Below are 21,203 nucleotides of genomic sequence, written 5' to 3'. Positions count from 1 at the left end.
GACGTTACAGCTGAGTGGTATTTGGTGCGAGCTAGAGGCGGGTGACGTACCTGTTTTCATGGCCACTGCTCATCTCACATCAGAAAAATGTGAATTAGATGCATAATTTCTCTATTTGAAAACAAACACTCTCTTTCCACAGATAACATACTATGCATAATTTTCTGAGAAATATTTGTTACATTTTTATTGTCCTTACAAATTCATTTTAAAGGGGTAAAACTTCTGTTAAGTGCACATCAAAGGAAATTAAACCAAGCAATTGTTAAAAACATTTCAATAGCATTATGGCGTTTAAGTTTCTCATTACACTGTTTAGAATTTATTTTAAAATCACAACCTTATAGCCAATGAATAAGGCCGAGATCTAGTTTATGAAGCTTTTGGAAGCGTGTTCCACAGGTCGCCGCTGGTCAGCGTTATATTTCCGGGGTCATTGCGGCCTTCTGCTTGGGGGAGCCCAGATCAGATAAGGCGGCGGCCCCGCGTTTGTTTCTTACCCCGGCATCTTATTTATTGCGTTTCCGAATGGATCCCGCGGCCGAAACCGCTTCTGCGGGGGTGCAAGTGAAGGATGACCTTTCTGAGAAGTGCCAGAAGTTATTCGTGGAGTTTCTGGAGGAGTACGTTGAATAATCGTTGCGTTTGATTGCACACATAGGATCAATATAAACTTTGCAGACGATCTTCCATGGTTGTTTTGTAAAATGCATGATCAGTTTCTGTGCTTATAAACAGATTTCAGAACCAGAACGGGGACATATTATACTTACCCGACGCGGAGGAATTAATCCGACCAGAAAGGAACACCCTGGCCGTGAGCTTCACCAACATAGAGCAGTACAACCAACAGCTCGCTACTACGATCCAGGAGGAATACTACCGGTACCAAAACTCATAATATTAACGTCAGCGTCACATGTTCCTTCTGCTGCGACAGCTTCTCTTAAAATAATGTTTGCTGCATTAACCGCGTGTTTATAAATGCCGGGTTTGTCACGCCGTGTCGTCTTGTGTGAGATGATCATTCGATGCTCTGGCTTGGTACCTGGTAATATGCGGTGTCTTGCAGGGTGTACCCCTACCTCTGCCGGGCTGTGCGCCACTTCGCCCGCGACCACGGCAACATCCCCCAGTCCAAAGAGTTCTACGTGGCCTTTTCCGATTTCCCCACCAGGCACAAGTAACGTGTCCGATGCACATTTCAGTTTGAACCTTTTTCGCGTAGTAATTATATGATTTAAGAGATGCAGCAATGAGAAAGTTGTACATGTCGTTCTGATTGCAGCCTTTTACTGTGTAATAATGGTGCCCCGCCAGGATCCGGGAGCTGTCCGCAGCCCGCATCGGCGCCCTGCTGCGCATCAGCGGCCAGGTGGTCCGCACTCACCCCGTGCACCCCGAGCTGGTCAGCGGCACCTTCCTCTGCCTCGACTGCCAGTCCGTCGTCAAGGACGTGGAGCAGCAGTTCAGATACACCCAGCCGGCCATCTGCAGGAACCCGGTGTGCGCGAACCGGCGCCGCTTCATGCTGGACACCGACAGGTCCCGCTTTGTGGACTTTCAGAAGGTGAGCTGAGGAGCAAACCGTATACGGGTATTACGGTATACAGCTTCTAACGGACTTTTCTAACACCCCGCAGATATTTGCTGTTTATTAAAATGGGAATTCGTGCTGGGGAAAGACAAGCAATAAAGATGAACTGGCTGAGATAGCAATGATTTACAATGTATTTTACTGTTTGATCTTTGAGTGCTTCTTTGGGAGATGAAGGAAAATTGCATCCACTATGTCAGACTGTCCTGGCTTGCTAATGAGGAGGACTTGCCTGTCAATAAACACACATACTCATGGTTCATGCTGTATTTTAATATTGCCCTTTAGGAAGAACATTACAAATTGATAAGACGGCAGCGCGGAGGTTTATGATGATTGTAAATTAGCAGTCATTTCCAAAAATGCACTTAATGTCACACTTAAATTCTGCGGACAGAATAATGAATAGTCCTAAGACTGCTTTCGTTTAGCTTTGTCTCCGTCACGCCGCTTGCTGTACGTCGTGTCCCCGCAAGGTGCGGATCCAGGAGACGCAGGCGGAGCTGCCGCGCGGGTCCATCCCCCGCAGCGTGGAGGTCATCCTGCGCGCCGAGGCCGTGGAGGCGGCGCAGGCCGGCGACCGCTGCGACTTCACCGGCACGCTCATCGTGGTGCCCGACGTGTCGGCCCTGGCAGTCGCAGGTATCTCGTCGGAGAGCCCCGTGCATTTACCCTCATTTCAGGTTCAGATCACAGGCGGGGGCTTGAATATTAATGTTCAGGTTCCATACTAGACCTTTAGACTGAAAATGTTTGCTTGAGTTTGGGGTGAAACTCACGTACGTCAACATCGTGTGTGTTGACTTATGAGGCTTAGAATATTACATTTACATACAGTTTAAACAGTATTTCCTGTAAAAAATATTTGTGCTGTTATTGGTTTAAGGATCGACCCTAAAAAAATGAATTTGCCGTAAGTTAAAATGCCGCCGCTACGTCAGTGTTTCACTGCAGCCTCGGGGCTGATTTACTTTCTAACCATCACGCGTCGTCAGGTCCTCTATTGATGTGCTCACATCATTGTTAATATGATCGTTTCGTTTGGTCTATCAGCAGAGTCGGAGGGTAACATTGATCACTGATGCTATTCTTTCTCAGTTTCAAGTCCAATATTTCAACTGAGGCATATAGTAAATGAGGAAGGAATGAGTTCTGTACCCACACTGCATTTACACTGCAGTCTTTGCTCTGAATGCTGACTAGCTGTTTTCCGCAGCCCCTGCATGTACAGCAAAGTGCCAGTTGGTTACTGGCCTCCGTCTGAGAATATTTTACGAATAGTGGTTTCCTCATCAGTATGAGTGATCATGCCTTTCAAAACGTCTTGGGTCTCTTTTCCTTTATTATTTCTGTTAACATTTGTTTGTGTAGTGGCTTAAATTTGTTTTCCTTTATTTTTCCTTCAGCTCACTGAATCATGTTCTGTTTGAGTCAGTTTGTCTTGGTGTTGCTTGTATGAGGATGTGATTTTGTTAGTGTTTTTAGTGTGGCAGGGAGGGTGTCACCTCTGTCTGTGTGTCTGTGCTGAGCCCAGCTTAGCTAGTTAGTTTAAGTCCTGAAGTGCTTGTACCAATGTGTAGTGGTCCTTTAATACCCAGACGGGTTACCGCTGGAGTAGGCGTAGGGAGGTTTGTTGTATAGTTTATCAGAGAGCCTAAGAGCCCCTTCCCTAACATGCTCAAGGCGACGTTCTGTTTGATTATACATAATTGTAAGTGATGGGGAGGCTGAGGGAATGGCGGCGCCGCGGGAGGCTGGGGGAATGGGGGCACCATGGCTTGCCGCTGACTGACCTTCTTTCCGCACTCCTAGGCACTCGGGCCGAGACCAGCAGCCGGGTCACCGGCAAGGAGGGCTTTGAGGCCGATGGCGTCCAGGGCTTGAAGGCCTTGGGTGTGCGAGATCTTTCCTACCGGCTGGCCTTCCTGGCGTGTCACGTGGCTCCCACCAACCCCCGGGTGAGCGGAGGGGGGGGCTGTAGTGATGACGAGGAGGGGAATAATAATACTCATGCAGGAAGTTTAAGCCCTGAAGTATCTAGTAGGTAGGTAGGTAGATCTTTATTGGCATTTACACAGGTACAGGTCAGTACAAGTACATTGGAATTCTTTTTAAGCAGTGAAAGTGTGTCGTTCGCTGCTGGAAGGATTAATGGCCGTTTCCTAGTTTGGCGGGAAAGAGCTCCGTCAGGAGGACCAGACGGCTGAAAGCGTCAAGAACCAGATGACTGTCCAGGAGTGGGAGAAGGTCTTTGAGATGAGCCAAGACAAGAACCTCTACCACAACCTGTGCACCAGTCTGTTCCCCACCATCCATGGTGAGCTGGGGCCGTGCTTCTGTAAGAGAGTCGCTGCCCGTAACCTAAACACGTCTGATACTGATTATATAATCCACCCGTTAGTCTTCACCTTGGTGGCACCTTAGTCAGCTTCTCATGGTGTTTGATTGCAGGAAATGATGAAATTAAAAGGGGAATATTACTCATGCTGTTTGGTGGCGTTGCCAAGACAACCATGGAGGGGACGTCCCTACGAGGGGACATCAACGTGTGCATCGTAGGAGATCCCAGCACGTCCAAGAGTCAGTTCCTCAAGTGAGCACCGGCCCGACCCTGTAACCGGCCCGTAAACCTTTATGGTTTTATCGTGTTGTCTAGCTCGGCAAAGTCAGTTCAGTCCTTCCTGGCGATTTCAGTAGTCAGTGTCCTCCATACAGTATATCCTCCTCCTGCAGACATGTGGAGGACTTCGCCCCCCGGGCCGTCTACACCAGCGGGAAGGCTAGCAGCGCCGCCGGGCTCACGGCCGCGGTGGTGAAAGACGAGGAGTCCCATGAGTTCGTCATCGAGGCTGGCGCCCTCATGCTGGCCGACAATGTAAGAGCACGACCGGGGGGGATGGGGGGGGGGCTCCCTGGTTACCGTGGTTACTCACGCCAGCTTTACTACAGGCCCGTGTCCTTCACAGGGCGTCTGCTGCATCGATGAGTTCGACAAGATGGATCTCAAAGACCAGGTGGCCATTCATGAAGCCATGGAGCAGCAGACCATCTCAATCACCAAGGCGGGGGTCAAGGTAGGGGGGCCTTCGCAGTGAAACCTGACGCGGATGTTTAGTGTTCCTCCTAAAACAAGTATGTCCAGGCTGCTGGTCCCCGTACATGTGCAGAGCAGGTTTTCCTGCTAAAGTCAGCAGTCTGGTAATTGAATGTTTCCAATCCATTCACTGCTGGCTTGGTTTGGTGTTTATATCCAACTCCATTGGTTTCATTCACTTAAGTGGAGGTTGTTTTACCTGTAGCTCGTTGCCTCTTTGTCAATAGGCGATATATGTCTGTTTATGGCTGTTTTTGGAGGTTTGGAATCACGCCTGTTGAAGGCACCTCGGGCAGAGACTAATGGCTTTACGGCGACTGTCTGCAGGCGACGCTGAACGCGAGGACGTCGATCTTGGCAGCTGCGAACCCGATCGATGGCCGGTACAACAGATCAAAGTCTCTGAAGCAGAACGTGAACATGTCCGCCCCCATCATGTCGAGATTCGACCTCTTCTTTATTCTGGTGGATGAGTGCAATGAGGTGCGTGCCATCTGAAAGCAGTGCTCTCTTCAGTTTAACTCAGTCTATCAAGATGTGCAGTAACATCTTAAAAATATAATTATAAATGCGAAGTGTAGAAATCGCGGAATATAGACTTGGGAAATATTCTAAACCATGAATAGTGAGAGTAGCGCATCAGTTTTTTTCTCAGATCTTGTATCCTTGATTTGCTTCTTCGCTAACGGCCGTGATACTGTGTCTACCGCATAACTTTGGCTTAATTTCCGCCTCATATCTAAGATTTCCTGATTCCACATAACATTTTTGACTTGTGTTGAGGCTGCTGTCTGGTCACAGCTGGTCAAAATAATTGCGTTCAGACTCATTATTTTGTGGCTAGAGTTTAACCAGGTAGGCTGTGTAAGTGTAATTTGCTCTATGCACTTAGCGCAACATTAGCTTGACTAGTAGTAAAATGTCAGCTCTGTGGCTCAGGTTACAGATTACGCGATCGCACGGCGCATCGTCGACCTGCACTCCAGGAACATTGAGTCTGTGGAGAGGGTTTACAGCCCTGACGAGATACAGAGGTACATTCTCTTCGCTCGCCAGTTCCAGCCCAAGGTGAGCGAGTCGGGCTCTCCGCCGTCTTGCTTACAGTGCCGTCTTGCTTACAGTGATCATCATGTTACCTTGACTTCAAAGCCACAAACCATCCTGTCATTTTCCAGCTTTACCTATTATTATGGTCGTTTTGCTTTTTGTAAATTACAAATCGCTGCTGTGGGGAAGGAATGACGGGATGGACAAAATACCGCGTTCCTGTGCAGAGAGCGGCGTGTTTTATGCCGGATCCCCCTGCAGTGATGCAGGCATTAAGCAGAAGAGGCCATTTTAACTGCAGTACCTCCCATTCCGTTCCAGCGTCTTGCAGTTGCTTACCCTGTACAGGATCCTGTGCTGCTTATTTGATATTTTGTGCTTGTTATTTATTTGAAGTTATAAAAGAATTTGATTCAGCTCTGCATGCTTTTCTAAACAAGCTGAAACTGGCAGTGACCGTCAATAAGTGGACCTTTGCATCAATATTCTGACTCAACTCATGCTTTCTGATGGTCGGTAGATGAGGAATGATGGATGGATGGATGGATGAATCATCACCAATCTTATGTGAAGTCAGTTGTGCTGGAGACCTATAAGATCTTATTTGAGGAACTTCCTGTGCCCCTATGCATTGTGGGTGGTCTGCACAGTAGCCTTTTGCCAAATAAAAACTTGAAAGCATGGGTTTGGCGACATTGCATGTGGTAGAGCTTCTAGCTGATGCCGTGTCCTGGGCTCTGGCTCCCCCTGTCTGTGCCGGCTGGCACTGCGGGCCCAGATCACCAGGGAGGCGGAGGAGTTCGTGGTGGATCAGTATAAGCGCCTTCGGCAGAGAGACAGCAGCGGCGCCACCAAGTCGGCCTGGCGCATCACCGTCCGGCAGCTGGAGAGCATGTTGCGGCTGTCTGAGGCCATGGCCCGCATGTACTGCTCTGACGAGGTTAGGGCTGTGACCACAGGGGGGCGCTCTCTGCCTGGGACACATGGGGTGTGTGTGTATTATTATAGTATAATATAATCTGCGAGTGCCTTAATTAACAGTGGTTTAAGTGGTTTTCATACAAGAATTCTCAGCAGTGACTGGGTCTGGTCTGTTCATTTTAACATTATATAGAATTATAGCTTTATACATAACTATAAATGTAACTGCAGTTTATAAAGGTACATCTACAGTTCTGCTCTTACATGCGTTTCTCGTCCCTGCAAGGTGCAACCCAAGCATGTGAAGGAGGCTTTTAGGCTCTTAAATAAATCCATCATCCGTGTGGATTCCCCCGATGTCAACTTCGATCAGGAGCCGGAAGCGGATGAGAGCGGTGAGCGTCTTCCCGCGTCTGTGTGGGCGCCGGGCGTCCAATCTGTTACAGCCTCAGTCCCATCCATGATGCCGTGATTTTGAGGTGGTCTGCACCGTGTACCGGGCTCTTTGGTCCCACTGATGGGCGTCTCTGCTCCCCTCAGATCAGAATGACATGGAAGAGGAGGATGTGAGACCGGCCACAGTCCCGGCACCGGCCCGACCCGACGAGCTCCGGAAGGCCGGCGTTCCCAAGCCCGCCCTCAGGATGTCCTTCGCAGACTACAAGAAGGTCTCCAACCTGCTGGTGCTGCACATGCAGAGGATGGAGGAGCGTGAGTGTCCCCAGGAGGTGACGGGGGCCCGTGGGGGGGGGCACTGAGGGTCCCACCAGCCGTACAGCAGAGCCACATGTTAGCATGATGATGATAAAATGTCCGCAAATGCTTCAGCGTCGGTACGGAGTTGGAAATGGTCCTTTTCAGTTAATGAGGAGTCCTCCCTGAAGAGGAGCGAGCTGGTCAACTGGTACCTGAAGGAGATGGAGGGCGAGATCGAGTCCGAGTCCGAGCTCATCGCCAAGAAGAACCTGGCGGAGAAGGTCATTCACCGGCTCGTTCACTATGTAAGTGCGGCTCGGCCAAACGGCGAACTGGGCCTTTCTGTTCCCATCGCGGTGTCTCCATTCCCTCCATCCCCATCAGGACCACATCATCATAGAGCTGACAAAGACGGGGCTGAAGAAGATGGACAAGGGGGGCGAGGAGCCCGTCATAGAAGAGGACCCTCTCTTAGTCGTCAATCCTAATTACGTGCTTGAAGACTAACTGCAGACGTAAATCTATGATGTGCATAAGTAGACTAGAGTCCTACATGCAGGTGGCAGCTGTGCTGGTTGAAGATTCTCTATTAAATGCTAAATATCTATGTCTGGGGTAGTAGCACAATAAATGTATTTTTGCATACCCGGCGTGTCTGTGTTTCTTTGGGTTTTGTATGCGTTACACTGCACTTTGGAAAGGGCTTTAAAAAGTTTACTTACTGCCTCATATTTAGCAGTCGGCGTTATGGAGCCGATTTCCCTGTAAACCAAGGAAGCGTGAGAATAACCTGCCTAAGGAATCGATGCCGCTCTCGCCTCGCTGCACGCGCCGCCGAGGGTAACTGCTCTAGGTCGTGATTTTCGCCTGTATTATTAATTGGCGTATGATGTATACAGTGATTTGCTATTTATTGTTTTACTGTTTAGTTTTTTGTGTTCTCAGGTTTTGTGTGTTTTGGACACGTAGGCTGTTCCGACAGCTGAAACAGCTTCTCTGGCGTCCACTAGATGGCAGCTTGAGCCTATGATAGTACTGTGTTGCCGATGCGTAAAGTACTTTTAGTTTTATTGCATAACTATTAGTATAAGGCCGTAATTACATATTGAATATTTAGATGTGCTCACAATACCCCCCCCCCCTGCCAAATATATAATTACGGCCTTGGGCCCCCAGTGTTTACACCATGGCTATGGCCTTGTATTGGTGTATGATTAGTATTCGTTGACATATTAAAAATTTGTGTAGAAAATTGCTTTTTGTTCATTTACTTCCTGGTTTGCTTGGTTGTACCACAGAAACTCAATTTATATCGGACCTCTTCTACGGAGGTGTGAGTAACGTAATGTCCCAAGCTGTATATAGGTCCTGTGTTCACGTTGTTTTTAAGTAAGGTACTAAATATACGGTTAAATATGAATGTCAAAAAGGAGGGGAGCCTGAAATGCGACTTGGCACATTATTCCGACCTGTTAATAGGCCTACATCCTGTAATCATGTGTTTCACTTTCTCTGATTGCTTCATAACAAAGCTCAGTCAGTAATATCAACGCGATTCTCTAGGAATTGTTGTGCTGCTTAATAATGAAATCTAAACACAGCCTTTGTTTGGGTTTATTTTCTGCTTATTTTGAGAAATATTGCTACCACTAAAACTACGGCCAAAACAGAAAACATGAGTCACGCAGGATGTGCTGTCCGCCCCCGAGTGAGTCATCGGCTTGCCATTTAATCCCATGTTCGGACCTTCTTCCTGGGACTGACCGGCGCTTTGTCCTCTAAGCACCCGGCCGGTGCCCTGGCACGGACTGGCGCTCTGTCCGCGAAGCACCTGGCCGGTGCCCTGACACGGACTGGCGCTCTGTCCGCTAAGCATCCGGCCGGTGCCCTGGCACGGACCGGCGCTCTGTCCGCGAAGCACCCGGCCGGTGCCCTGGCCTTTGCAGGGAGCCTCGTGCAGCGAGTATTAAAATAACCCCCATTCGTGTGTAGTGAGGACGTGCTGGCATTTCCCGGCCACTCAGTGAACGGATCCTCGGATGTGTTATCTATAAACACGTGGATTCCTGACTTCCTTTCCTACCTGCTGGATGTGCGGTCCTGGTAGGTTACATACCCCGTCTGGCCGGCTGTCAATTATCTGGGTTCGGCGGGCGGACAGAACCCTTTTGACGTATCAGAGCTCCAATCGCCCGCTGAAGATATCTGAACGGAGTGTTAATACCGGTCCCGTCCTGTCCGTCAGGAGTCACACAGCCCAAGTAATCGTCACGTCGTTTTCCACACGAGTGATGCAATAACCTGAATGAAGTATTTGCACTGAATTCCAGCAGCGCCGAGCAGGGAGAAAAATCACTTCCTAAGGATGCTTCTGCTTTCCAGCTCCTTGGTTTTATACAAAAATATATTAAGTATCAGTGAATTTAGTTCGCAGTTTTTTTCACCAGTATATTTCTGATAAGTGCCTTCGGTAAGTAAGCCCCATGAAAGAAACTGAATTACTGCAGTAATTAGATTTGGCAAAAAAGAAATCCGCACATCGGGTCCGTGTGCCATGAAGTGGTGTCACTGGGCATTGTTCTGGATTGTTCTGCATTGCCAGTGGGCCGATGGTTCCTTCCAATGCTATAAAGGAGACCCCTCTCTCCTCCATGCAGTCACACCTCGGATCTATTCGCATGTCCCTAATGAAGCAGTATTCCTCTTTACAAGGCATGGCCTAAATATTTTATCATACTCCAAAACCACACGGACTATATCTGGCTGTGTTATAGGCCTATTGTACTAAATGCTCTGTGTACAGTATAATATTGTAGCATTTTAGAAATTAGTTATTTTTTTATTATTATTACTTGACATATTTACCTGCAGGGCAAAATCATCATATGTTTTATCATTTTTCAGCAACTGTCACTTTCTTACTGATTCACACTTCAGACCGAACTGTTTTGTCAGCTGAAACTTTTTAAGACTTTTTAAGAAACTTTTTGAAAATTGTTAAAAAGCAGGATCTTCGGTTTTAGAAAGTTATGGACTAATCTGGCAAAACAGTTCAGTTTTAAAGTAAATGCACTTAAGTTAACAGTCTTAATATGTCTCAATAGCTGATGTTAAGTGTGACTGAATAGTTTTTGCGATAGAAAAACATATATAACACATTTTTACAACATTTAATTTTTAAAGTTTTTCGGTAAAAATGTGTTTCTATTTTGCAATATGTTGAATTGTTATTATTAACCTGCGATTAAAAATTCTTAATCTTATAAATTGTAAACTAAATTCATATGAAGAAGTTTACAGGTAAATATTATTTATAATGTTTAAGTGTATGCAACAGAAGTACTTGTAGCCAAAGTGCGTTAAATATAAAAATAATTACGTTAGATAATGTTGTAGATTTGGTACCGATATAGTGTGTTAACATGAGGCAAAATGAGCTTAAAGGGTAGTTAAGCGCTCTACTGTTCAAGCATTAACTTGGAAAAAAGTCTTGGTCAACTTTTAATATTTGTGAAAGCAATATGTTTACCCTCCATTTAAGGTTTAGTGAAGTATGATCGGTGACAATAGCCTTTGTGAAACGATGTAACCCCGAGACAAACAGCGGGAAAAGGCGTCAGCGAAATCCGCACGAAGACAAATAGGCCTATCACAAAGAAATGATTCTCTTAATATGAAATTTGTAGCGGTTTCCCACCAAAGAACTTGCCAGCCATTCAAATTTTTTTAAAGATGCCGTTAGTTTTAACTTGGTCAGGGTAAGTAGCCTACTGGTGTGGATCTAAATCCCAGTACTCACGAGTACCTACATCCACTTTCCCATATTCCGACTAATTATCGCATCGAAATTATTATGGATGACAGCACAAATAGTGGGTCGAAACTACACTTGCCGTTACTTGAAACGGCAGATGAATTGGATCAGTACCAGCCAGCTAAAGCGAACCGTAATGTTTATGAAATTGCTTACGCTACTATTCTAATTGCCCATTCAGCCTCATTTCGAAATAATTAAATCAAAATTACTTGTGTAATGGTGATATCGATCTCCAACCTTACTGAAGATGTAACAATTCATTATGCAATATTGGTGATAATATCCGTTTGTTTCCCTTAATCAGCATATTGCATAATGCTTCAATGCCTTAAGACACTGACTTACTTCAGTTGTGCCAATACGTTTCATCGCTTTGTTTTCCTTGCAGACTCGTCTGTAACTTGGGTTCATTTTCACCAAATATTATGCTATGGGCTCTAGGAAACCCAAGCAAAGAAATCCGGAACTCCATCTGCCTTTGTACTCTAATGTCATACGTGGATCGGACTTTAAGGGAACTTAAATAGTAACGCACGCATTTCTCTCCAAGGTAAAACGCCATTCCACGTGTATTCTGTTTACTGTAGGGAAAACTTCAAATAACCCCCCCAAAGAACGTATGCCGGCCATGCACCCCCCCCCCCCCCGGCGTTCGTAGTGGACGGGGTTGCCTGCGATTCCGCCCCTCGATCGCGACCCCGCGTGTGTGTTTGTGTCTGTGGGTGTGTGTCTCTGTGTGTGTGTGTGTGCGCGCGCCCCCGTTTGCGAGGCCGGCCGAGTTGCGTGCGAAGAGCTCGCCTTGTCATTCAGAGGAATCCGCCACCTGAAACACAAGGAAGTGGAGGCGACCCGGGCTGCTATAAAGCATCCAGCACATCTGCCGTCTGACACGAAGCAGAAATACTCACTTCGAGTTTTTATTTTAACCAACCAAAAACATTCCTGTAAATTCACACTGAAACATTGAAAGTGCACAGGGACAGATAAACATTAATAGAGCTTTTAGGTAAGTGCTTTGTTACGTGCGTTATCCATAGCTAATGTTTTTGGGAAGTGCCATGCGGAGTCTGTAGTATATTTATAACTGCCGATTTAACTGTACTATTCTAATACGTCTGCATGTCAGTATGACGGTATTCGTACCGTCTGTGAAATTGCTATTGGTGCTGTTGGTAAATAATGGTTAACACGCAGTCCACATGCTTTTTAAATGTATTGGACTAAGATATTAATATTTTCATGCATTCAATATATTTTTTTTTGCTAGTGATTTAGCTAATAGACACAAGCATGGCTGTCTCTGAGTCCTCCTTTTAGACGGTATTGCCTGTTGCCTTTACAAAAGTGTGAAAGGCCCGCCGACTTTGTTTTTTTCCTGTTAAAATATTTCTCATTTACCGGCTTTAGGGCACCTGTCACCCCCCCTGAGCGCGAGAGCATGATCCCGCCGGGAGACTGCATGTACGCCGGCCGCAAGCGACGCAAGCCGGTTCAGAAACAGTTAAGTATCCATGAAATTACCCTATATCATCATTACAAATAACGATTCAATCATTACAATTAATTTCAAATCAACACAGCTGCAATTAAAAAAAAAAATCATCAACTTTATCAAATTAACTCAATCGCCTAAGATTTATTGAGTTATTCCTAAACAAAGATACTCCGGCTACATTTCTCAAGATATTCAATAAATTATTTAAATTCATTTTAGTAAGTGCATATTTTTGTTCTATATTTGTGGATAAAAGTACTCCTCATTCCACAGTTTTGTTTTATAAATTAACCAGGTTTATTTCAAGTATAACTTAAATATTTTCGAATTTTTGGTGAAATTTGGTGCCACTCGCCTGTGTAATCCACGATGTTAAAGTGATTTATGTAATCATTTTCAGATGTAGACTAAATTTGCATAATTCTGAACAAGTTAAAGTTTCTAACTGCAGATAACTCAATGGTAGCCTGTTTAACTGAACTGCAATATAAAATGGTCTTATGCCTAAAATATTTTCAAATTGATATGTATTTCACTGTTGAATACCTTGATGTGACTTCATGTTGTAATTTAATATATGACACTGGCTGTTTTTATTTGCAAATAAATATCTAAATAACTGGAAAATGAAAACAGTGGTAAGAAAACCAGATAAAATGTGTTTCACTTTTTACACCAAGGAGCATGTAATGTAATTGTTTGTTTTCACGTTTAACGTTATAGCGTTCCAAATAAAAGCATCAGTTCAATATTAACAAGGCTCTAGAAATGGAAGAAAAGTCACAGCTATATCATTTTAGTGGAAATAGAAGATGCTGTATTCTGATGGTGAGTTAAGACATTTTAGAGTATCTTCATCTGAATGGCTCATTTTATTTAGATAAAATGACGGTGTGCGATTAGGTGGCCGTCTCTCGCATGTGAAGATACTACAAAAAGATGAAATGGGCTGACAGTTGGACCTGCAGACACCAGAGCCCGGAAATGAAAGTCACACTCCCAGTTTATTTAAAGACGGGGGGGGGGTCACTATGGCTAGCTGGGGGAAACCGTCCCTGGAGGATCAGGGCCGCTGTGTTCGAGCCGTACTGGTGCTGCACTGGGAGGACTGATGGTTTCTGTGGCGTCGTCAGGATGGTGTGGAAGCTGCTTCGCATGCAGTTACACCCCTTTAAACAGCTTTCAGAATAAGTTTTGCTTATTTGTTGGTCCTCACAGATGCAAAGTGATTTTCACTGCTGGTATTTCTCTGACTGGAGCTGTTTAGGAGTTGCTCTCGTGACCCGCTTGTGCGATCTTCCCGTGTGCCATGCCCCCTCACTACCTCGTGTGGAATCCTGGTGTCCTCAGCTGTGTCTAGTTGTTGTTAATTGATTCTGTGTATGAAGTGCTTCTGAGTCTGTCTTACCACTGTCCGGTCATTGACGTTCATGCTTGCGTTTCTGCCCTGTGTTTTGGTGATTTCCCCCGATTAAACCCCTATTTCCCCGACTTCACGGCAATCTGTGCTGCTTCCCTGAATGCCGTCCGTAACAGTTGCATTTTGCACCAGTGGACAGATCAGGCTGGTTAGATCCAGTGTGGACCAGCCAGCTTTCTGATTACTAGCTGGATATGATTTTTTTCCACTTTAAACGGGGAATTACTCATGTCATTCATGCTGGAAGCAACCTGATCTGTTAAGGTCTATTAAATAGGTCATTTACAGTAATTACTAAGTGGTGCTCAAAGTAACTCACAACTACGTAATTGGCTGGCATGTGTGGCTTTTGTTTAAAAAGATGTGTTTGGAACAATGGGGTTGTGCCCACATATAATTAAAATAGCATAAAATTCCGGATAATTTCCCAGCTGTGAAATGTTAAAGGTCACCGTCTGGCCTGCTTCTGTTGGCTGCTGTGATGGGACGCAGCCTGGAGGATGCTGGGATGCCCCTGACCGTGTCTCAGCACCACGTGCTCTTATTGTGCCAAGAGGGGCTGTGGTCGCCAACCGGCTTTCGCTGCTTCTACCGGCAGGAAGCCGCAAGCAGGAAGTCAGAAGTCCAACCCGTCGAAGAGGCACCGCGACCGGCTGAACGCCGAGCTGGATCGCCTGGCCGGCCTGCTGCCCTTCCCCCCCGACGTCATCTCCAAGCTGGACAAGCTGTCCGTCCTACGGCTCAGTGTCAGCTACCTCCGGGTCAAGAGCTTCTTCCAAGGTAGGTGTCTGTGTACTGACTTATTTCGCTGACAGTCTTGTCCAAAGTGACGCGTGCATTTTGGGAGAGCACAGTCAGCCAGAGTCCCCTGGGGGTTTAGGGCCGTGCGCAAGGGCCTAGTGGTGAAATCACTCTGCTTAGCGCAGGATTTGAACCAGCGACCCTCTGATGGTCACCTCCCTGGACACCCCTTGTGGTTGAAACCCCTCCCTGGACACCCCTTGCTGTTGATACCCCTCCCCAGACACCCCTTGTGGTTGAAACCCCTCCCCGGACACCCCTTGCTCTGGATATCCCTCCCCAGACACCCCTTGAGGTTGATACCCCTCCCCGGACACCCCTTGCTGTTGATACCCCTCCCTGGACACCCCTTGCTGTTGATACCCCTCCCTGGACACCCCTCGCTGTTGATACCCCTCCCCGGACACCCCTCGCTGTTGATACCCCTCCCCGGACACCCCTTGCTGTTGATACCCCTCCTTGGACACCCCTCGCTGTTGATACCCCTCCCCGGACACCCCTCGCTGTTGATACCCCTCCCCGGACACCCCTTGCTGTTGATACCCCTCCCTGGACACCCCTCGCTGTTGATACCCCTCCCCGGACACCCCTCCCTGTTGATACCCCTCGCTGTTGATACCCCTCCCCGGACACCCCTTGCTGTTGATACCCCTCCCTGGACACCCCTCGCTGTTGATACCCCTCCCCGGACACCCCTCGCTGTTGATACCCCTGCCTGGACACCCCTCGCTGTTGATACCCCTGCCTGGACACCCCTTGCTGTTGATACCCCTCCCTGGACACCCCTCGCTGTTGATACCCCTCCCTGGACACCCCTCGCTGTTGATACCCCTCCCCGGACACCCCTTGCTGTTGATACCCCTCCTTGGACACCCCTCGCTGTTGATACCCCTCCCCGGACACCCCTCGCTGTTGATACCTCTCCCTGGACACCCATCGCTGTTGATACCCCTCCCTGGACACCCCTCGCTGTTGATACCCCTGCCTGGACACCCCTCGCTGTTGATACCCCTTGTGGTTGATACCCCTCCCCAGACGCCCCTCGCTGTTGATACACTGAGCCTGGCCTTATTGTGATACCCGCATACACTGTCTTGCGAACACTGGTAAACAAAACGGTTAAATTGCGACCAGTGTTTGGTAACACTAGATGTCTCGTGGACAATCTTGCAATAATGAAAATATGGGGGCTGCCTATTTCCATACAGGCCTTTCATGAAGAGCTTCCAGAACACCAGCTGGTGTCATTACAGCCCAGATGCCCCCCAGTGTCATGTTTGGGGGCTTTTGTCCTGGCAGTTTGGGGTCCCGACGCGTTTTGTGATCTCACACTTTGCAGAAGCAAGTTTCTTTACCTGCCTGTCAATAATACGGCAATCCACAAGCCGCTGAGATATTTTGGTCGTCAGTTGAGGAAAACGTCGGTTAGATGATATTTCTTTGATCTTTTCCTCCATTGTGAGTTTCATAGGTTTATTTTTCAGGGATATATTCAAATGAATCCAGCCCTAAGGCTGAGGAATGTTCCTTTATACATCCGTCATCCTCACTTTCCTGATCGCCATCTAAGGTCACACTCCATATCTTTGCCTAGTTTTGTTTTCTGGTATTTTTTTCTTCTGACGTGAGTCATATGGAAAATGCCTCTTAATTTCTGACATTTACCCCTCCGGTTATAAAAACTGTGTCACAAGGACATGTTTTGGTAGTTTAAAAACAGTGTCACTTTTCCCCCCAAGTCCATATATTTCTAATAAACAGACTTGACTGTATCTGTATCTGATCTCGCAGTCAGACAGCTGATACTTCGCTATGCTTCAGTCTGTGTAGTATGTTAGTAGCATTGTGGCCTTTGACGTCGCCCATGGGCTCTGTCAGCTGCAACCGGCTTTGGGTCTGATACCAGCAGGTATGATGACGCTCCGTAAAAATGCTGCTTCTTCTGTTTTATTGGCTGTATACATTTCGTGTGTATTTAGCCTTTTTCTGTTGTCTTTGTCCTTTTTTCATGTCAGTGGCAGCAGATGCTTAAGACACACACACACACACACACACACACACACAGATACACACAGGGGCGCCATAAAGAGGTACCCCTAAAAACGGTCAAACGTAATTGGATTGTTCTGGGTTGAGAGTCGAAAATGATTCTATTTCATGGGGCCCAGAATTTCTAGCAGCCCCCCCCCCCTCACACACACACACAGTGGGAGCTGTATTGCAGTTTTAATGTTGATTTCTAATTTACGATCTAGGCCTGTAAATCCAGTGTGTAGATGCGAAGGACCTTATGTGATCTGGAAAGACAAATATTGGCTGAAGGGAGGGTAATAATGACAATATTAAACATCACTTTTAGTTTTCACTGTTTATTTAAATGAGAAGAGCCGTATGTAATACAGACTATGAGCTGTAGCTTGAGCTCCCCCCCCCCCCCCCCAGATAATTAGGTAATACACTCCGCTGTCAGACATTACTTCTCTAATCACACCATAATACCTCAACTGCTGTTTTTGATTATACATGAGGCACGTCGATGAAAAAATACAAAACGTTCTCCAGCAAGGAACTGCAGTGCAGTATGAAAATAAGATGCGGAATCGATGGGGAAATGTACACCTGAGCATAGTTTGTGAAGATAATTTCCTTTTGGTGCATATACTTGTTACGGTGATATTCTTTATCTTTATTCCCATTTGCGTATATGTCTCCATGGCCGGCGGCTGGTGGATTAAAGGAGATTTCAGAGCTTGTTGTCAGGTGTTTATCCTGAGGACTGACACTTGGAGGTGTGTCGCAGATGGCATCTGATTGGCTGAGTGATCAGTCAGTGAGAGACAGGTGAGCAGCGTGATTGGCGGCAGTCTAGCTCTGCCTGTGGCTCGACACCCAATCAGCTTGCAGCCAGTGGCATTGTGGCTTTCTGCCAGCTTTTCTCACAGTCCACAAACATGTGGCTCAGTGTCCTAAACTTTCCCAGAGTGTGTAACTGTGATGTTTCTCCTGTGATTCCCACTGCATTGTCGTCTTTTATTTTGGCTGGAAAAAAAAACAAGAACGAAGTACAATTTAACAGGATTTAATTGTCTGTTTTGGTATGATTTCATATTAATAATGTTGTACTGAATACAATAAAGTTGAAGGTTTATTAATTAATTTTCCTGCTTAATTAAAGATGAAACCTGTGGAAGCAGAACAATAAAGGACGTTCATGGAGTTCCTTCCTAAGAAATGTGCTGCAGCAGCCTTTCCTAAAACACTCGTTAGCTCTGAAAGCCGTCCTCAGGAGCGACTGGCGACATATTTCCTGAAACCACTAGGGGGACGATGACAAACCTGCATCTACTGTAACAAGCGCCGAGTGAGCAGGCAGAGATCATTAATGGAAAGGAAATTTGATAAACATGCACAAAACCATTCGATAGCAGCTGAGATGGTTTGCTGAAATGCTGAGGCGTAGAGCGTGGATTAAAAACACTTAGATCTCTATTCTGCAACAAAGTGTGTTTACAGAGATTAGCTTTAGTGCCTTGTTGAAGAGCATGGCTGCCTCTTCCTTCTGTCCAGATGCTCAGTCTCTCTTCCTCAAACTTCAGTTTCTCAACCGGCTGCCCACAAGCTGAATCTTCAAGGGTCGTACCGATAGTATGAACTTCCCGCAGAAGACTTTTATTACGAAACCAAAGTCGTTTTGGCAGATTTCCCCCCCTGTAGCATGACATTTTTAAGCAGTCATTCTCGCTGTTCTGCTGTGTCATCTGAACGGCAGCAGGGTGACGGAATAGGCGCCTATCGGCCGCCCACAGCTGTCGGCCGTGTGCTTTTCACTGTCTGACTTACGTTTCACTGCAGCTTCCAGTGCAGAATTCTGGAACTTACAGGACGCTCTTATACAGACACAAAGCCGGTTAGGAAAATAACGAGCCTGAACCCCTAGTTAAAATTTGGCAGGCCCCCACTGAAATTCACTTCTGGCTGGGGGGGCTGCATTTATGGGTAGTTAATTCATGCAAAACAGTAATGGGAAGGTAGTTTTTTTGCACATTTAATCATATCATATGGAACAATACGGCAGCGTTATACACTGATGATGGAGCGTATGTTTGATATTTTGCTTTTTAAGTCTCTCAGGCTTTGAGGCAGGTCGCTCTGACTTAACCGTCTAACATCCCTCGGGACTGACCGCAGACTGCCGGTGCATGAGGCAGACCGGGCCGGGCTGAGGATGACGCTGGCGTGTGGCGCAGTGGGCTAAGCCTGTGTGCTTGTGATCGGGAGGGTGTCGTTTGAAGGCCGGCCTGGGCACGATGGCCACGTGTGTGGGCCCCTTGCCCCCCAGCTCCATGGGCCCCTTGCCCCCCAGCTCCATGGGCCCCTCGCCCCCCCAGCTCCATGGGCACCGCTGCAGTAGGTGAAAAGTCATTATTATTTCCAGAAAATGTGCGAGCTCCATTTCTGAGGCTGTGCTAAGCGATGGGCCGGTTCTCACCTGGGCAGCAGTCCTGCGACCCGCCATTGCTGCGCTGAGTGATGTCCCAACCCTGCTTTCATAACGCATGTCAGAGCTGTCATGCAGGCACCCGTGTCACAATGACACCCCCATGCACAGGATGTGTAATGTCTTAACACCAAGTTTAACTCTGGAGTTAGTGTTGCACAAGTTAACCGAATATGAATTCATTTGGAAACTTTCTCCACATGCATACCTCATAATATACATGTAAGTTTAGGTGACATGAAAATAAAAATATCAAAAAGCATTAGTTAATACATCCATCCTTCCATCTTACTACTTCTAATCCCGGTCAGGGTAACAGAGAACCCAGGAGGCTCAGGGTACAGCCTGGTTAGAATGCCAGTACATTATACACCATACACCATACATCATACACCATACACCATGCATCATACATCATACACCGTACACCGTACACCATGCATCATACATCATACACCATACACCGTACACCGTACACCATGCATCATACATCATACACCGTACACCATGCATCATACATCATACACCGTACACCATACACCGTACACCATACACCATGCATCATACACCGTACACCGTACACCGTACACCATGCATCATACATCGTACACCGTACACCATACACCGTACACCATACACCATGCATCATACACCGTACACCGTACACCGTACACCATGCATCGTACATCGTACACCGTACACCATACACCGTACACCATACACCATGCATCATACATCATACACCATACACCATACACCATACACCGTACACCGTACACCATGCATCATACATCATACACCATACACCATACACCGTACACCATACACCATACACCATACACCGATCGCTTCTCAGCCTTGGCTAAGATCAAGTGTAGTATCTGTTCTTATCAATTTAATATCTGATACGTCCCCTGTCTGGGGGCCATATACTAAATTTATTTTTGGAAGAGGGAGATGGAATAGGGGCTTGCTCTGTCCAACCCACGCGTCGACCTGGTATTGCAGTATCTGCAGGAACGGTGCCCCCCTATCGGGGATAGTTTTATGGGCAGTGGTGGCTTAATGGTTAGGTAAGCGCACTTGTAACTGAAAGATTGCAGGTTCGAATCCCCGACCAGCAAGGCATCACTGAGGTACCCTGAGCACGGTACCACCCCCAAGCACTACTGTCCGGGTGCTGAATTAGCTGCCCCCTGCTATGTCACGATGTCACACATGGATTAAATGTAGAGGATGCATTTCGTTGTTGTGTGCTGTGGTGTGTCAACAATGACCACTGATCAGCTAATTCTGAATTCACATAGGCACAGCACCCCCAGTGTCAGGACAGAGAACTGTGGCAGAGGATGAGCCTGGCTTCAGGGTGCCGTTCTTCCTTGATTTGTTTCCCCCATGTGCGTGATCGCTGTGCTGACGTGACTTACTTTTATTGTGCAGCAGTCCTTGGACCTTTCAAAGGCACCCCTATTTTACATTTTTATATTACGTTTTTACATTTTTATGCTTATAATTGCTGGCTGTAAGAAAACATGAATGAACAGACCCCCATAAATATGGAAAGACGTCGCTTTCATTCAGTATTTCATAACAGGAACGCCCCCTTCCTCCGTTCAGCTAATTATATTCATTTGTTATAAGCTTCTGAATGCTTCTCAGGGGAAATATATTCTGAGTTATGATGAAATATGACTCTCCAAGTTCAACAAAATTTTTTAAGTGATCAAATAGCTCCTTTTTGCTCACCAGAATGCGAGCTGAAAAGCTTTTTCTTTGTTCCTGTGATACTTAGAGCGTGACCAAATCCTTTGATTTTT

At 46.6% G+C, this 21,203-nt stretch overlaps 2 protein-coding genes and 1 non-coding gene across 5 annotated transcripts in view; all 3 read left to right on the top strand.

The window, feature by feature from the left end:
- The first annotated feature begins 388 nt into the window (after positions 1-388).
- On the top strand, positions 389-8,000 carry mcm6l (MCM6 minichromosome maintenance deficient 6, like). Of its 3 annotated transcripts, none has more exons than XM_023792841.2 (17): positions 389-623; positions 739-885; positions 1,073-1,183; positions 1,321-1,570; positions 2,074-2,239; positions 3,410-3,555; positions 3,764-3,914; positions 4,049-4,190; positions 4,331-4,472; positions 4,564-4,671; positions 5,019-5,174; positions 5,631-5,759; positions 6,517-6,678; positions 6,946-7,054; positions 7,200-7,370; positions 7,521-7,636; positions 7,740-8,000. In XM_023792841.2, exons 1-17 carry the CDS (start codon positions 529-531, stop codon positions 7,860-7,862), a joined length of 2,424 nt encoding a protein of 807 aa, XP_023648609.2. In that variant the 5' UTR covers positions 389-528; the 3' UTR covers positions 7,863-8,000. The 3 variants fall into 3 exon arrangements, with proteins under 3 accessions (XP_023648609.2, XP_023648608.2, XP_072567162.1); XM_023792840.2 differs by having other exon boundaries at positions 7,521-7,660; XM_072711061.1 differs by lacking the exon at positions 6,517-6,678 and having other exon boundaries at positions 7,521-7,660.
- A 654-nt stretch (positions 8,001-8,654) lies between these two features.
- Positions 8,655-21,203, top strand: part of LOC111834002 (uncharacterized) — a 46,773-nt gene continuing 34,224 nt past the window's right edge. The window contains exons 1-3 of the mRNA XM_023792845.2: positions 8,655-8,688; positions 12,580-12,672; positions 14,686-14,867. Coding sequence (XP_023648613.2) covers positions 12,611-12,672; positions 14,686-14,867 — 244 coding nt within the window. The 5' untranslated portion in view covers positions 8,655-8,688; positions 12,580-12,610. The remainder of the gene's footprint in view (positions 8,689-12,579; positions 12,673-14,685; positions 14,868-21,203) is intronic.
- Positions 20,231-20,419, top strand: LOC111834013 (U2 spliceosomal RNA). Its single transcript, XR_002835882.1, has one exon. It is a non-coding gene; the product is annotated as a U2 spliceosomal RNA (small nuclear RNA).

This window comes from Paramormyrops kingsleyae, chromosome 4 (assembly GCF_048594095.1).
Source record: "Paramormyrops kingsleyae isolate MSU_618 chromosome 4, PKINGS_0.4, whole genome shotgun sequence".
Taxonomy (NCBI): Eukaryota; Metazoa; Chordata; class Actinopteri; order Osteoglossiformes; family Mormyridae; genus Paramormyrops; species Paramormyrops kingsleyae.
Note: the sequence above shows the minus strand (reverse complement) of the source record. Positions and strands in the feature narration are given on the sequence as shown.

Bases quoted from the DNA above. Each gene is read 5' to 3' on its own strand.
- mcm6l (XM_023792840.2), top strand. From the start codon at position 529: ATGGATCCCGCGGCCGAAACCGCTTCTGCGGGGGTGCAAGTGAAGGAT. The intron at 886-1,072 runs GTACCAAAACTC...GGTGTCTTGCAG, and splicing joins ATCCAGGAGGAATACTACCG to GGTGTACCCCTACCTCTGCC. The intron at 5,760-6,516 runs GTGAGCGAGTCG...CTGCGGGCCCAG, and splicing joins CTCGCCAGTTCCAGCCCAAG to ATCACCAGGGAGGCGGAGGA.